This window comes from Falco peregrinus, chromosome 18 (genome assembly GCF_023634155.1).
Source record: "Falco peregrinus isolate bFalPer1 chromosome 18, bFalPer1.pri, whole genome shotgun sequence".
Lineage (NCBI taxonomy): Eukaryota > Metazoa > Chordata > Aves > Falconiformes > Falconidae > Falco > Falco peregrinus.
The window spans coordinates 6,303,984-6,318,020 of NC_073738.1; the positions used below are offsets into that span (position 1 = coordinate 6,303,984).

The 14,037-nt window shown below is 45.3% G+C and overlaps 1 protein-coding gene across 16 annotated transcripts in view; it reads left to right on the forward strand.

Moving 5' to 3' along the window:
* The window catches only part of FAM117A (family with sequence similarity 117 member A), a 32,296-nt gene that overhangs the window by 1,834 nt on the left and 16,425 nt on the right, over nucleotides 1-14,037 (forward strand). For 4 of the 16 annotated variants that reach the window (XM_055790137.1, XM_055790145.1, XM_055790140.1 and 1 more), the window contains exon 1: nucleotides 9,526-9,668. In XM_055790137.1, coding sequence (XP_055646112.1) covers nucleotides 9,557-9,668 — 112 coding nt within the window. In that variant the 5' untranslated portion in view covers nucleotides 9,526-9,556. Of the gene's footprint in view, nucleotides 1-1,784; nucleotides 1,940-5,370; nucleotides 5,468-9,512; nucleotides 9,669-14,037 lie in introns of those variants that run through there. The other 12 variants (XM_055790147.1, XM_055790152.1, XM_055790148.1 and 9 more) reach the window with 8 other exon arrangements.

Sequence of the window (14,037 nt, forward strand, 5' to 3'; positions counted from 1 at the left end):
GAATACAGGAACTGTGAAAAGTTACGCACTTACTACATCCCATTGAAATAGTTGCCTGTTGGTGGTAGGTAAAGGATTCTCTATCAAAAACTCCGTGTTATGAGAGCTATAGTGCTTAATTGTATCAGGTAAAGAGAGTATTAATTAGAGATTCTAGGTGTTACTGAAGCTTATGTCTGAAATAGGTTGTTAATGTTGATGCATGTTAGCAGCACTTGCCACCACCAACAGGATGTTGGTAGGAAACCAGAGCAAACAGAAGTGGGTGGTGTTTAATAACTTTCCTAGAGGTGGCAGAACTTGAACAGAAGCCAGGAATCCAGTTCCCCGTGCAGTTTTATAGTCTTCTGATAATTAAAACGGTAATGTGAAGTGTAATTCATCTGTTCAGTTTGAACACTGAATTGATGTAATTCTAGAGTATCCATTGTGTGTGGAGGAAGGGGGCAATGACAAGGGAAGATGGGCTTGTATTTGCTAAAACTGTCTCATGCTCTCATATAAGAGCAAAAACCAGATCATGTTATGACCACAGCACAGGTTGCAAGAACTTTTCTGTATGTGTGTATATACCACTAGAACAGACTGCAAGGATTTAACTTGCTGCTGCTACGCTGCAGTTCAAAATCCAGCCCAATCTTAGACTTATAGCAGAAATAAAAACCTGTTTTTTCATTAACTTGTACAGTCCTTCACATACAGCCCTTGGCCATGGCCAGTGCTTGGTACTGAAGAAGCTCCAGCCCTGGTGTTCATTGGAGCTGAAACTGCAGCTCTGTTCTAGGGAAAAACACAAAAGGGAGGTGAAAGTGGAGGCCTGCGTATGCTGGCAGGTGCTTTCCGTATTGGCATCGCCACTAGATGTCAGTGCATGAAACAGCTGTTTCAACCTGAGCAAGCTCCCGAAATTGAGAATTGGCGTGGAAAGAGAGGGGGTGATTTCTTCAGGGTGCAAAACTGGTGTAGGATCTCCACTGGGTTAAGCTCTCTTTAATAAGTTTCTTAAGACAGACTTGCAGTTTAACTCTTGTCAGTATTTTCTAAGTAGGAAATGAGGAATTTCCTGATACTACATTAGAAGAAAGTTTAGCAAATGCCCGATGACTTGAAATGTCACGTTAAATCACACAACAGTGATGTTTGTTTTTGAAATCCTCGGTTATTTAATATATATATATAGGTTGCAGATTGCCACTGATGTCAGCAGAGTTAGCTGCCTGAAATCTCTTGGCCCTGAAGATCTCACTAAATCTATTGAAATCTCTCTAGGCCTTTAGCCTCACTAAATGTCTTTGGAGCCTGGGCTTAGGTACATTCACTGTTGTATTAAAAAAAAAAAAAAAGTATCTCTTGCTGAATCTTAGAAAATACAGGCAATTAAAAGGGAATTTTCATTAAATCCAATCTCCATAAACAGGTGCAAGCATCAGTAGGTTGAAATTAGGTTTAAAACTATAATCTGCCTTGGTTCCCACTAGTTCTGGAGACAGTGGTATTAAGTGAGCTGCCTGCAGGATCTGTAATATAGCTATCACTTATATTAGTGATAATATAAAGTGGGCTTGCTTATGTAGGAATTGTGTTGAAGCAGAAAAAATGCTTGTAAAGTACTTCAAAGCATTCAATTTAATTACTTTGTGTGTTACTTGGTATAATGCATTCCTACAGAGTTGCTTTACCTACTTAAGTGTGTTTTAAAGCAAGTGAGAGAAATGCTATGTAATGAAAATATACCGTAAAAATATCTGAAGTACTATACTTGAATAAATCTTATTTGCTTTTAGGTGTCTTCTCAGTCCGTATCATCTCAGTCTAGTCTTGGGGACTAGAGTTACAGAAAGACTAGGATAATGATAAAGTGGTGCAAATATCCAGGGCACTGTTACACTGATAGGAAGATCCAGGACTGCTGCTGCTCTTACTTTCATACTTTCAGAAGGTGAGTAGAGGTGGCTTCCCTCTTGGGTTTGGGTTCCAGCTATATATTTTAAAATGTTTGAGTTTTAGATGTTGTAAGTCTGGGCAACAGAGCTGCATCAGAGAACCTCTTGACTTCTAACCCAATTTGATGTGTCTTAAAGACCTTTTTGGGAGTGGGTCGCCATCTGTCACAAGGGCACTTTTACTATAGAATAACTGAGGGCTAGCTGCTGTTTGCTGCCTGTATTTTTGGACTGGGCCTGAGCAACCTGATCTGCATCAGCCTGGCTTTGAGCAGGGGTTGGAGCCTAAATTATTCTGTCACTAGCTGAGAAGCTTGAACTTGGTTCTTGATAAAGTATAGTCAGCCATGTGTAAACTGGTTAAGTGTGGGTATGTATATACAAATTGTAGAAGGTACAAGGCACAGAATGTGATGTGGTAGAAAATCTGCTGTGGAACTTGGTCTAACAACAAGCTTGGACCTAGGTATTTTTGCATCTTTACTTCTGTTTACAGCTGAAGATGCCAGCTCTCTAGTGGGCTTTGGTATGCTTCAGAAACAAACTCAACAGTAACGAATGTACTCAACTGAGACAATCATAGTGTTGAAGCAGGTATAGCCTGTGGGATTTATTAGCAGATTGGCATAGTATTTTTTACTTTTGCATTAAAAAAAATAATATTCATCAGCTGTTGCATATCAGGAGGCCTTCAGTTTGAAAAGGATTTGTTTGCATACAGTTCAGCAGGCAGGTTGGGTGTGGTGGTGTCTGTTTTGGTTTTTTGTTTTTTAAAGCCTGAAGCTGGTTTAGATCTGAATGGATGCTGACTTGTATAAATAGTCACAGACACCCCTGTATGGAGAACTGTGGCCATGTACTATGCATTGATCTGAAGGTCTTGCAGAACACATCTAGCTGTAGATGGACAAGGGTGTTTCAGTAAACTTGAACGGAATCCATGCTCGCGCTCTTTCCCTGGGGCTCTGGCACACAGACATCTGAGTGGAGCCTGTGTTTTCTGGCATTGGGAACAAGGTCAGTCCCATTTGGCCTACATTTTTTTTTTTTAAATTGTAATGGAAAAAAGACCTAGTCTGACTTTTGCTGAAAGCAGAAGTTTTTCACTTAGTTACAGCTGAATATAGCCACACTTCCTGGTTCCCTCCCCTCCTCCCTCCCTCCCTTGGGTCCCATAGTATAATCTAATTATTAAATAGTTGCAATAAAAAAGTACATTTTGCCCTGGTAGAACTAAAGCCTATTGATAGACCAGATATTTTTATGCCATCCCTGTGCTGTTCCTGCTAAAATGGCTTATTTTTTGGGTTCTCTTGTCTGCTTTTGGATTTGTGATCTGCTCCTTTAATACATTCCTTCCAGTCTAGGCAGTGCTCTCCAACTGCCTGGCAGTGATCTTAATGCCTTGCCTCCTAATCAATCAAGTCCACTGTATACTTCCTTGAAGGAAAACTCTGTTCATGTTGTTTAGCCCAATGACACAGACTTTTGCAGGTTTAAGAAACATTTGTCACAAAAGGTGACACTGACGTGGGAAGTGAAGGTGAAACTTTATCCTGTTTGGCATTTCTGAGCCCATCCTCTGGGCAGTTCTTTTTCATAAAACTGACTGTGGTGCTGTGGGCAACTAGCCATAGACTTTGTAGCTTAGTTTCCAGCTGGCATTGGATATCTTGATTGGGGATATAAAAAACAAGTTATATGTGAGTATAGTAGGGACAGAATTTGTCTTTGCTTGCTCCACTAATTAAAGAGTGGTCCCTAATCATCATAGTCTGTGCCCCAGGTAATTGCCTGCAGTAGTGGAGATAGAGGGATGATTTAGGATGTGCCTGCTATTTAGATTCAAAGTGAAAATAGGAAGCAGGTAACAAACCAAGTGGCACCCCAGACTAAAGGGTGGAGTATACTTGGAGGCTCAGCCAAAGGTCAAGAAAGTAAGCAGTCTTAAGATAAGGAGCAAGAGAAAATTGTACTAAGACAGGGTGGAAGTAAAAACCAGAGCTAGGCAAAATGATTTTGATCAGCCTACTACCAGTTTGGTACACTGAATGACACCATTGCTGGGATGGTCTGGCTTACTCTGATATCAGACGTGCATCAATTTGGCAGCTTCTCTGTTTAGGCAGGTTTATCTTTCTATTAGTTTCTTAGGATACTGATTAGCTCTGTGCTTTAACACTGAAGGAGCCAAAACAGAGTGCAAACTGACAATCCAGAACGGATGGAGAATGGGAGGATATATCTGGAGGAAGCATATCGCAACGTGGAAGCAGTAGCTTTTACACCAGTTTGTAACATGTGATATGATCACTGTCCTGTATAGCTCTAATTAGGAAAAAACATATTGTCCTGAAGAAAATTTTCAGATAAGTAAAGATTGGGGTGAGTAATGTTATTGCTTTCTGGGGTCTTGTGTCCTGTTAGAAGTGCACTGCTGCAAAATGGCTGTTCCTAGGATAAGGTTTATGTGCCAGCTGGAACTGCTGATTTCCTTTGAAACTCCTGTTTTTGTAATTATTCATGGCAAAGAAAAAAGTTTCTTCCCATATGAACTTCTGGCTTGCTGAGCTCTGAGGTGAGCCAAGTAGGTTATTTTCTTCAGCGTCTGCATTTTTTCCTAATTACATTGTGCCAGTTGTTACCACAGCTTTATTTACCATTGCTACCAAATTTGTAAGTTCCATGTACTGGAAAAGTTCAGCAGCGCTTCTTGGGGATCATGTCTTGGAACTGCCTTGTATCTATGAGGGAATAACATTCTTGTGCCAAATACAGCCCTTTATGTAAACTTTTTTCTGTATCACACTTTTAACAGTTTCTAATCTAATTTGGTTTCAGGAAATGGAAGGGTACTGCTGTGTGACTGGGCTGCCACGCTTTGCCAGACAGTAGCTGATGGGTGAACTAGAGCTCTAATTGCTGACGCTCTTCTGTGCAAACAGGCAAAGCTGTGGTTTCTCAGTCCTGAAATGTAAAGCTTCCTTTAAGGCACATTGTCCTAAGCATGCTGTTATTCCTTAATGGGAAATGTTTTACACCTGATGCAGGCTGGTTTATTCTGGGAAATCTTACAAGGTGACTAGATGCTGGCTAACTCCTGAAGCCAAGTGGTTAGGCCTGGGAGGAGAAACGAGATCATCTCTTAGGATGTGGGATGTGCCAGCACAGATCACAAGTCCTTGTGTCCCCTAGATGTGTTATGTCTTCTTGCAGGCAACTTTTGTGTGTCACTTTGAACAGTCAAGTGCCAGCTTCTGTGTAAATGCACAGCCTGGCACAAAGCAGGGGATAGCCCTGAACACCATCAGCACTAATGATGGTATAAAATAAAATGGGAGATCATGTACCCAACCTTCTGCAAGTGTATGATGAAAAGATCCTAAAGCAGGTAATAAACTTCATCCCTGTTGCATCTGTTTTCCAGCAGGAGAAGCTACAGGGTCACAGCAGTGAGGTGATCAGATGGCTTTTATAGTGGGTAGAAGGAACCCAGGCAGCCGTGGAGGATGTTGCAGCAGCAGGTATGAGATACACTCTGTTATAGCTGTAGTTTTGAGTCCCTTGCCTGTTTGGTACTTGATTGACTTGCTCTCCTTGGTCTGCTTGTATTAATTTGCATGCTCTATTACCATGTTGGCAGTGCTGGACATCAGTGATTACTTTCAAGTGTACTCTTTCTTTCTGTTATATTGATGATTCATACTATTAGGAGCCTTTCCATGACTTGGTTAAAATGATCCATTTCATAATGTCTCCTTACTCTTAGCAGGGTTTGTGCTGTGTTCCCAAAACTCCCACTGTTTGCACTGCAAGCATGACCAGACTGTGAAATAGCTTGGCTGGTCTGGTGAATAATCTGTTAGTCTCTTTTAATAAACTGCAGTTTTATTTATCTTGCTGCTCTTTAGAGCTTTTCATCTCAAAACATTTGAGTGCAGAAACTGTCCAGTAGTGAAGTGCAGCCATCTCTCCTGGGGATAAGAGTGGGAGGCAGACAGGCAGGCATTTTACTCCACAGTTCAGAGTGAGAGGAATTTTGTTCAAGGACAATGAGGGAAAGCTTAGCTTGTATGCTGAATGACCCTTTGATCTTCCACGTTCATGCTCAGCTGATCAGGACTTTAAATCTAAGCTCTGTCTCCCTCCTACCCATAGCAAACAGCCAGAAATATAATCGCATTTGGGACTTGAGCGCTGGACCAGAATGACAAGACTGCAGTGGCAACTCTTCAGCCTGACATGTTTCCTATTTCCTGTCACTTCATCAAGTGACATAAAGCTAAAGAACGGTGGGCAGCAGTTCTGGGATGTGTAGTAGGGGGTACTCGGAGGAGTCTCATGGGGAAGGGAAGGCCTGGCCTGTTACACAGAGATACTCTTCTGCATGCTGCTGGTAAATACTGAGGAACTGGACAGTGCTATTAAGTGTTAAAAGGTGACTTTCTGGAACACGTTGAATAGGTCTGTCCATAGCCATGAGATGCATTTGATAATTCTGAAGCTTTGTGGTGTTTGCTAATTGTAATGAAATGGCTGGCTTTCTGAGGCTCTGAAAACTGAGAATAGTTAACTGGTGGTGTGGTAGGTCAGGTCTCCTTCTGTGCAAGGAGAGAAGGCTACAGAAGCTGCTGTGGCAGAGGCAATGGAAACAAGCAGGCAGAGTATGATAAGAAGTTGGATCCTTGACCTGCAGCCCTCAAGCAGTTGTAAAAGATTGTGTTACTTCTGCTACTATGCAGCACAGAATTAGGAACCTTAATTACGGGGAGATGACCGCATTGCGTAGGCTGGAGTATAGCCTGTGGGAATGTAGGAACTTTAATTTTATAACACTTACTCTGTGGTGTGTGTCTTTGGGGAAGGATACAGAAAGTCCTATTTTTGTTGCAAATAAACTTGGCTGGCTGATAATGTGCAACTCATCTGAGCTAGAATGGCTGTAGCCCATTTGATAGGGAACAGCTGGTGCTTTCTTGCCTCTTCCTACATATTAAAGCAAAATGTGGGGTTTTTTAAGCCTTGAGCGAAGCCTTTGGTGAAAACAAAACTTGGGCTTGAGATAGAGTGGCACTTAGCCTAGTTGTGCCAAACCACTTTGTGGCTTGTTTGGTTTTTTTTATTCAGTATTCCTTGCTGCATTTGTAGCATGAGATACGGTGGGAACTATCAAAGGCACAGCTGTGTGACCTCCTTTATGCTAAAACAGAACAGCACAGAGGAGTGAGCATTTTTAATTTGTCCAGCTGTGGGTATTGGGTTCAAATTGCAGTGCCTTAAAAAGACAGTGTGGCAGAGAAACTGAAAGGTGAATTTGAATTTCTAGGTTGGAAGGACTGACTGAAGGGTTGCTAGAAAAGTCGAGCTACCAGTCTGTCAGTGGAAGAAGAATATGTTCAAAACTCCTCTATGTAGCATTTAGAACTATTTTTCATTGCAATTTTATATTCTTCTGAACAGCTGCACGTTGGTAGTTCCCTCTCTGTTCCTATACATTTGATTTTCTATTTCTTTGCTAATAGTTACTACGGACCTTGGGAAAGAAATATTTTTAGGAAGAGTGTCTTTGACTTGAAGAAATGTCTGTATACAGAGTAGGCAGAAAGGTTTCAAAGATCAGCTAGGTATAGTTTTACCTTGTTGCTGCAGCGGGAGCTGGGATAGGAAGAACTGTTAGGAGAACACCACTTGTTTTTGAGTTTCAAACTTAATTTTAGGTTGTAAGATTGAGCAAACTGAGAAATACTTGATCTGTCTTCTGAGGAATGCTGTTAACTCTCAGAAATGCTCCCTGACACTGCTGCTGTTCTGGAATGTTCCCCTACCTTAGGACAGGCCTGAGCAGAGGTCATTGTGCCTCCCTGTGTGTGTGACTGACCTTATCAAAGATTGTGCAGCACTTTTTGCTAGAAGAGATAGGGATGATTAGTTTGATGGGTGGCATTTTGGTTTTTTACTAAGATCTAATAACCAAAGCTGTGGTTTCTGTTGCATCTTTGCTTCCATCAGGAGGTACGTTCTGTCACTGCAGTATCGTAATATATGCCACCTCTTACCCACCCCACCCCCTGGTTTTTCTAGAAGCAAGAAGATGGCACTGTCTAGTTTACCATCTGTTGCCTGATTACATGCAAACAGAAACAGCCGGCCTTGTGAGTGGAGAGATACAGGAAGAGGATGGGGAGTGCTGCTTTGCTGTGATAGCCACTGGGGAGACCAACGGTCTGCTGCAGTCACAGCCTCTCCTCTCCAGAGAGGTTGGCACGAAGCCTGGGCTACTTTGCTACCTCATGCCTTTCCCCCCTGTTCTTAGCTAGCTGTGCCATGGCTTCCCAGGCTCCTGGGTTAGCTAGATCAGCCCCACCTTTTCCACTTGGACAGGTGCTTCCTTTCTCTAAACCCACATAACTGCATCCATCTGGAGGTAGAATGTAGGCCTGGACCCCTAGCAGGTAGAGTCTGCTTGTAGGTTTAGTAGAGGTATGGTGAACGGAAAGGGTGAAACATAATGACCTTGATTTGAGGACTAGTTAGACTAAAAACATGTTTTAGGGAACTAGAACAAGGGAAAAAAAGCATGTTGTGATACCTTGTCAAGAAATCAGATAACACTATGTAATTATAAGGTTTAAATAGAAGACAGGACCAGAAATGATACTTGAGGAACAGAAAAGAACCCCCAACCTCAACATTTTGATTTGTCTTTTTCCAGCTGCTTTTTTTTTTAAAAAAAAAAAAAACCCTCTTAATTCAGCCAGAGTGGGGTTGCAGTGAGATCGCTTGAATTTCAGATGGCGGAGGGGTACACACAATTGGAAGTTCACCCCGCAGTAAAACTTGTATTAGAATTTTCCACAGCAGGTTTTTTTAGTTGAAAGGCAAACGCCCGCTGCGATGTTCACTGTGCTCAGCGCAGAGCTCAGGAAAATGGCAGGGGGGAAACCCCATCCAGCTGATGAAAGCCTCCGCTCCCTTGGAGCAGCGGGAGGGCCGTGGGTGGGGGGCCGGGAGCTTAGTGCTAGAAGCCTGCACTATGATCTTGACTATGTTTAAGCTTTCTGCTTCTTCCTGCATTTCGCCTTCTCCGCTGCACGCAGCGTAGCCCCCGCCGCCCTGGGACCTGCAGCGGCCCGGGGCCGCGCCTCCCTCCCAAGGTGAAAGAGAAACCAGGCCCGCCCACGTGACCCGCCAGAGGCAGAGGGCGAACGCTCTGATTAGCCTTCGCGGGGAAGGGGCGGGGCGTTGGAAGAGGCTTAGGATTGGCTCCTCCGTGGTAGGGCGGGCTTTACACCGCTGTCCCCTGTTCCGATTGGTCCTGCCGCCGCCGGTTGCAGGGAGAGAGGGCAGGGCGTGAGTATCTCTTCCCTGTTTGATTGGCTCTGGCGGAGGGTTGACGCCTATTAAAGGTGACTGCATTTCTGATTGGCTGCTGTTACAGCTCGTGCATGGGAGGAGCTTGCAGGGAGCGCTCATTGGCTTTGGTTGGAGGGGGCGGGTCGGTTGGCTACGGACAGCCAGTGATCGCTGGCTTCCGCCCGCCGGCGCCGCCCCCGCAGCGTTGATAAGAGTTGCTGGCGGGGGACTGGCGTCAGTGCTGCGGGAGGGCGGGCGGGATGGCAGGTGCGCCCTACTGCCGCGGCGGAGTGGGGGGGCTCCAGCCGCTCCGCGCCACCGTCCCCTTCCAGCTCCAGCAGCGCCGCGGAGACGGGGGCCGGGCAGGTAACGGTGGGTGGAAGCGGGCACCTCCCGTGCGCAGGCGGGGCGGCGAGGAAGCCTAGTGTCCCCGGCCCGGGGGGGGGGCTCTGAAGCGGTACCGAGAGCCGCTCCGCCGGTTCTCAGCGGCACCTCCCGGGCGCGCGCAGCGGCTAGTCCCTGTGCGAACCGCTCTGCAGCGCGCCCCCGCGGGGGAGCGCCTCTGTGCCCCGGGCCCCGGCAGCTGAGACGAAGCCGTGCTCGGCCCTTGCAGGGGGGGGTTCCGGGGCTGTGCGCGCCAGCACCTCCCGTCCGGCATTGGTGAATGCCGCCGTGTGCTGGGGAAGGTCCTGATCGGTGCTGCGTGGGTGGAAGTGAAAAAAACGAGCGAACCGCGGACAGGGGAAAAGAAACCGGGGCGGGCGGGGGGGGTGGGGCGCGACACAAGGCAGAAGAGACAGTGAGCGAAGGGGAGTGGCGGGCCGCGTCCCCGAACAGCCGAGGTGGCTCGGGCGCTCCCGCGGGCTGCGGTCGCACACGGAGGGGCAGCTCTGACCCCGGCCCCAGCGTCGGTGCAGGCAGGACGTGCCGCTGCTTGCGGGCTGCCGGGGCAGGGATCTGCCTGTTCGGAGGTGGTTTCGCAAAAAACTCGAGTCCTGTATTTTATGCATCTCATCTGGCTTGATAAAGAAGTAATAATTTGATTTGTGCTGATGGCAATTTGTCCCTAATTGCACCACTGAGATTTTTTCTGACCGCTTCAGGAATGCTTATTTAAATATAACTTTCTGGAGACCTAGTAACTGTCTTTGGCTTTTCTTTATGTACGTATTACTTTTGGCTGTTCACGGGACTGCTTTTGAATGTTGGGCTCTTGGCCGTTCACTATCTCAAGAAGCGTTAAAATAGCAGTGAAACACTTTTTGGGTTAGGTTTGAATTAAACGGACTTCTGGAACAGAGAGAAATATTTGTCAAGCTTTGGGCCAGCTGATCCTCGTGGCATCTGTTCAAAGCGCTGGTCTCTTGGTTAATACAGGAGCGATTTAATCGGCTTTGCAGAGGACAGTGCTGCAGCCCATCCTATAGTGAGAATCAGTGTCCTTTCCTGAAGTCTCCTGCGTTTCACTGCTTGAGACTTAACGGTCATTCCTGCCACTGGCAGGGTTGGTATTGATCAGAGAAGCTATTAAAAAGCTTTTTTGCTTAATTTACACGTGAAACAAGTTAATGGAATAAATTCTTCGGAGTGCTAGTCTTGCCTTCCCTCTCAGTGGTATGCTGAAATTGAGGTGAAGTCCCTGTTAATAGGGCAATTACTCAGTAGCTTCAGCTGTTAGTAAGAAAATAAAGCAAATCTGAAAGAAGGGAGAGCTAGGCTGCCTGTGATCTCTTAGTTCTGTTAGGGCTCTGTACTGTACCTGCTCCAAAGTGTGGTGAATACCATGCAGCTTTCTGAGGGCAAAACGGCTGGAGCTCCATTGACATGAACCAGGATTGCTGGCCTTCATTTCTTCCTGGCTCTGTAGCTCACTGTACCGGCTTTAGGAGCTTGAGTTTTTCCTCTTGATCATAGTCATTTCATCTACACAGTTTTGGAAGTTTGAAATTTTCATTGCTTTCTGCCTCCTTGCTCTTTGTATGCTTCAGTTTGCTGCCTGCATGTGTGGGAGCTGTAGCAGTAAACTGGCAGGGTTTAACCAAAAGCTGATACCCTGGTGATTCATAATCTAACACTTTTGCTCCTACCTTTTTGGGGCTCAGCGTGGAAATCTGCTGCTTTGTCAAATCTTCCTCATTTGACTGCAGACTTACTGAATCACTCGAGCTGCATGGTGGTTAGCTGCTGCGGATCTCTGTGGTTCTTGCTGGAAGAAGAGGTGTGGAGTGATCTGGGGTCTGATCCTGCAGCTGCTCAGATAATAGAGGGATCCCATTGAGATGAGGAGCAGCTGCTGAGTCTTTCAAAGGGCTTCTGTTAAAAGGAAGAGCTAGAGCTGTGGGATGCCAGGAAGGAGGTCTAAGAATATTTTAAAAGGACTTGACTTGCTATTTAGAAATCCAGGATGTTGGGAGTTGTAGTGATGGATCTGATCTATGTCATTGGGGTCAGTGTGTTGTTTTTTTTAAATTGCTTATCTCTTCAGTGATGTGGCTTTTGGTGGTGAAGCAGGTAGTGTATTAGTGTGTGATCCTTTTCAGGTGCAGGCTGGACCCATCCTTGTTGCATCTGTTTCTGCCAGCTTAGGTGGCTCAGAGGCGGCTACTGGGGTTAGTCAGAGCTCTGCAGGTGCTGTGATACTGGCAAGGTTATGTGTTGTCTGGGGTGGAGTGAGCTCTGTAGAGACTTTGAAGTTTAAATCTGTTAACGGCAATGCTTGTGCTGTTTGTGGCCTCAGTTGTTTCCTCCAAAGCCCACACAGAACCATGTGCTGGTGGGAGAGTTTCAACGTTTGCATCCAGCCTTCCTGAGACCTGTGCCTTCACACTTGTGAATGCACTGCCCAGTAACCCCAGTTAATTTTCTTAAGCAAGACACTGAGAAGTCTTTGTCTTCTCCCTTCCCCCCCCCCCCCTCTCCAGTATGACACTAGTGAAAAAAAAAGGATTATTTAAATTGCAGCCCAAATTTTAATTTGCGGACCCATTGGTGAACATAAAATTTCGTGAATGTGAGCAGGTAAGAAGTTGTAGTCATCTAAATTGGTTCATGCACAGAGTGGGAGAAGATGGAATATAGTGGAAAAGCAAAATCATGTCACACATTGCTAGTCAAGCAGACTCCTTCAGTGCATTCCTTATGTAAATGCGTAGGGATAAGATGGGATGGATAGCTGATCCGGGAGTTACCTTACCAACTGCTTTTCTGAATGGTGTTGGAGTAGATTTCTTGGGAGGTGAAAGGGTGTACCTGTGTACCAGTGACAGTGTGGTGTAAGAGGATCAGCAGTGAGGTGCAGAGATGCAAGTCCTCACCTGTAGACCTAAATGCTTGATTTGGGGGTTTCATGAATGGCTTTGACAAAGCCTCTGTCTTGCACTTCATGTATTTCCCACCAACTCTCTGTGAAACCAAAGCTTTAATCATAGCCTCTCTTCACCAGATTTCAATAAATTCACAAGTTTTCCCACCACCACCCCTACAACCCCAGAATTATGTGGTGCCTTTTAGCTTTTCAGGAAGTTACTGTTGGCTGAGCTGACTCATCTAGATGGGATTTTATTGCTTGCCTGCTGAACTTGCCTGTTTTTGAGATGTCCAGTTGTTTTTGCTCTGTGGATCCTGCTAGAGAGACTGAGTGGACTGCCAAATATCTTCATTTGGTGTCTGAATTAAACCCGTGCCTGGTGCATATTACAGAGGCAGATGAGTGGGACACTATTCATTGGCATTACTGAGTGTATGTTTAGCGAAATGAAAGCGTTTCTTTAGGAATAAAAATATCTGTTTACCACTTGAAAGTGCTGTGGGATTGCTGCCTCCATGGGAGTGATGCAGCAGAGCTGTTACCAGTAGCATCCTCTGCTTCCTCCCTTTGCTACAGGCATCATGTAAGGAGTGTGGGGGTCTCCTCCCCTCCTCAGTCTTTTTAGCTGAATATCTTAAGTGCTTCAGGCCTCACTGTGTTCACTTTAGCAGTTGGTATCTGATGGAGTGTTGTGTCCTGGGGGATGGGGTATAAAGGCTTTCCTTGCTGAAACTGTCCAGATGTTTGTGGTGTCTGCTCTTGAGTTTTCTTTCATGCTGTTTAACACCTGTAGTTTTCCAGGGGGTGCTTAAGCAAGTGAACAAAGGACACAGATTCATAATGTTTATATCCTGCACCCAACTCAAAAGTGAAGGAGCTCATCTTAGAGAAGCAGTATCTCAGAAGTAGCAGCTCAGTTGGTATTGACTCTTCAAGCAGGAATGTAGAGTACTGTCACAGGAAAATTGTGCTGCTGCACTGTGCAAATAGCTGCTTTGACAGGCTTTGCATTTCCAGATTTTGGGATTCATCACTATTAAGTAATTCTGCCTTTGTCTCTGGAGTTTTGCTGCTGGTAAGCAGGCTCATGGAATTAAAGGGTTAAGCACAGGTAAGGGGGAAAAAGTACTCATGTAGGGACTGGTTGAGGGATGGGGAAATCTTGAAGATGTCCTGCTGCAGCACTAGCCAGGAAGAATCCTGCCTCTGTCCTATGGAATCAAATCAGTCTTTGTGCAGAACACAGCTGAATACAATACATGGCTCAGGTTTGGAGGCGAAGTATTGCAGGTGGCTTTGTTTAATGTAGAACAAGTTTCCTGCACAGTAATTGGAGCCCACTCATGGTATTGCAGTCCTTAGCTGATACAGATCATACTTTCAGTCTAAACTTGCTGCTCCCAGTTTGTTAGCCTCTGGATACGGGTGTGGGAA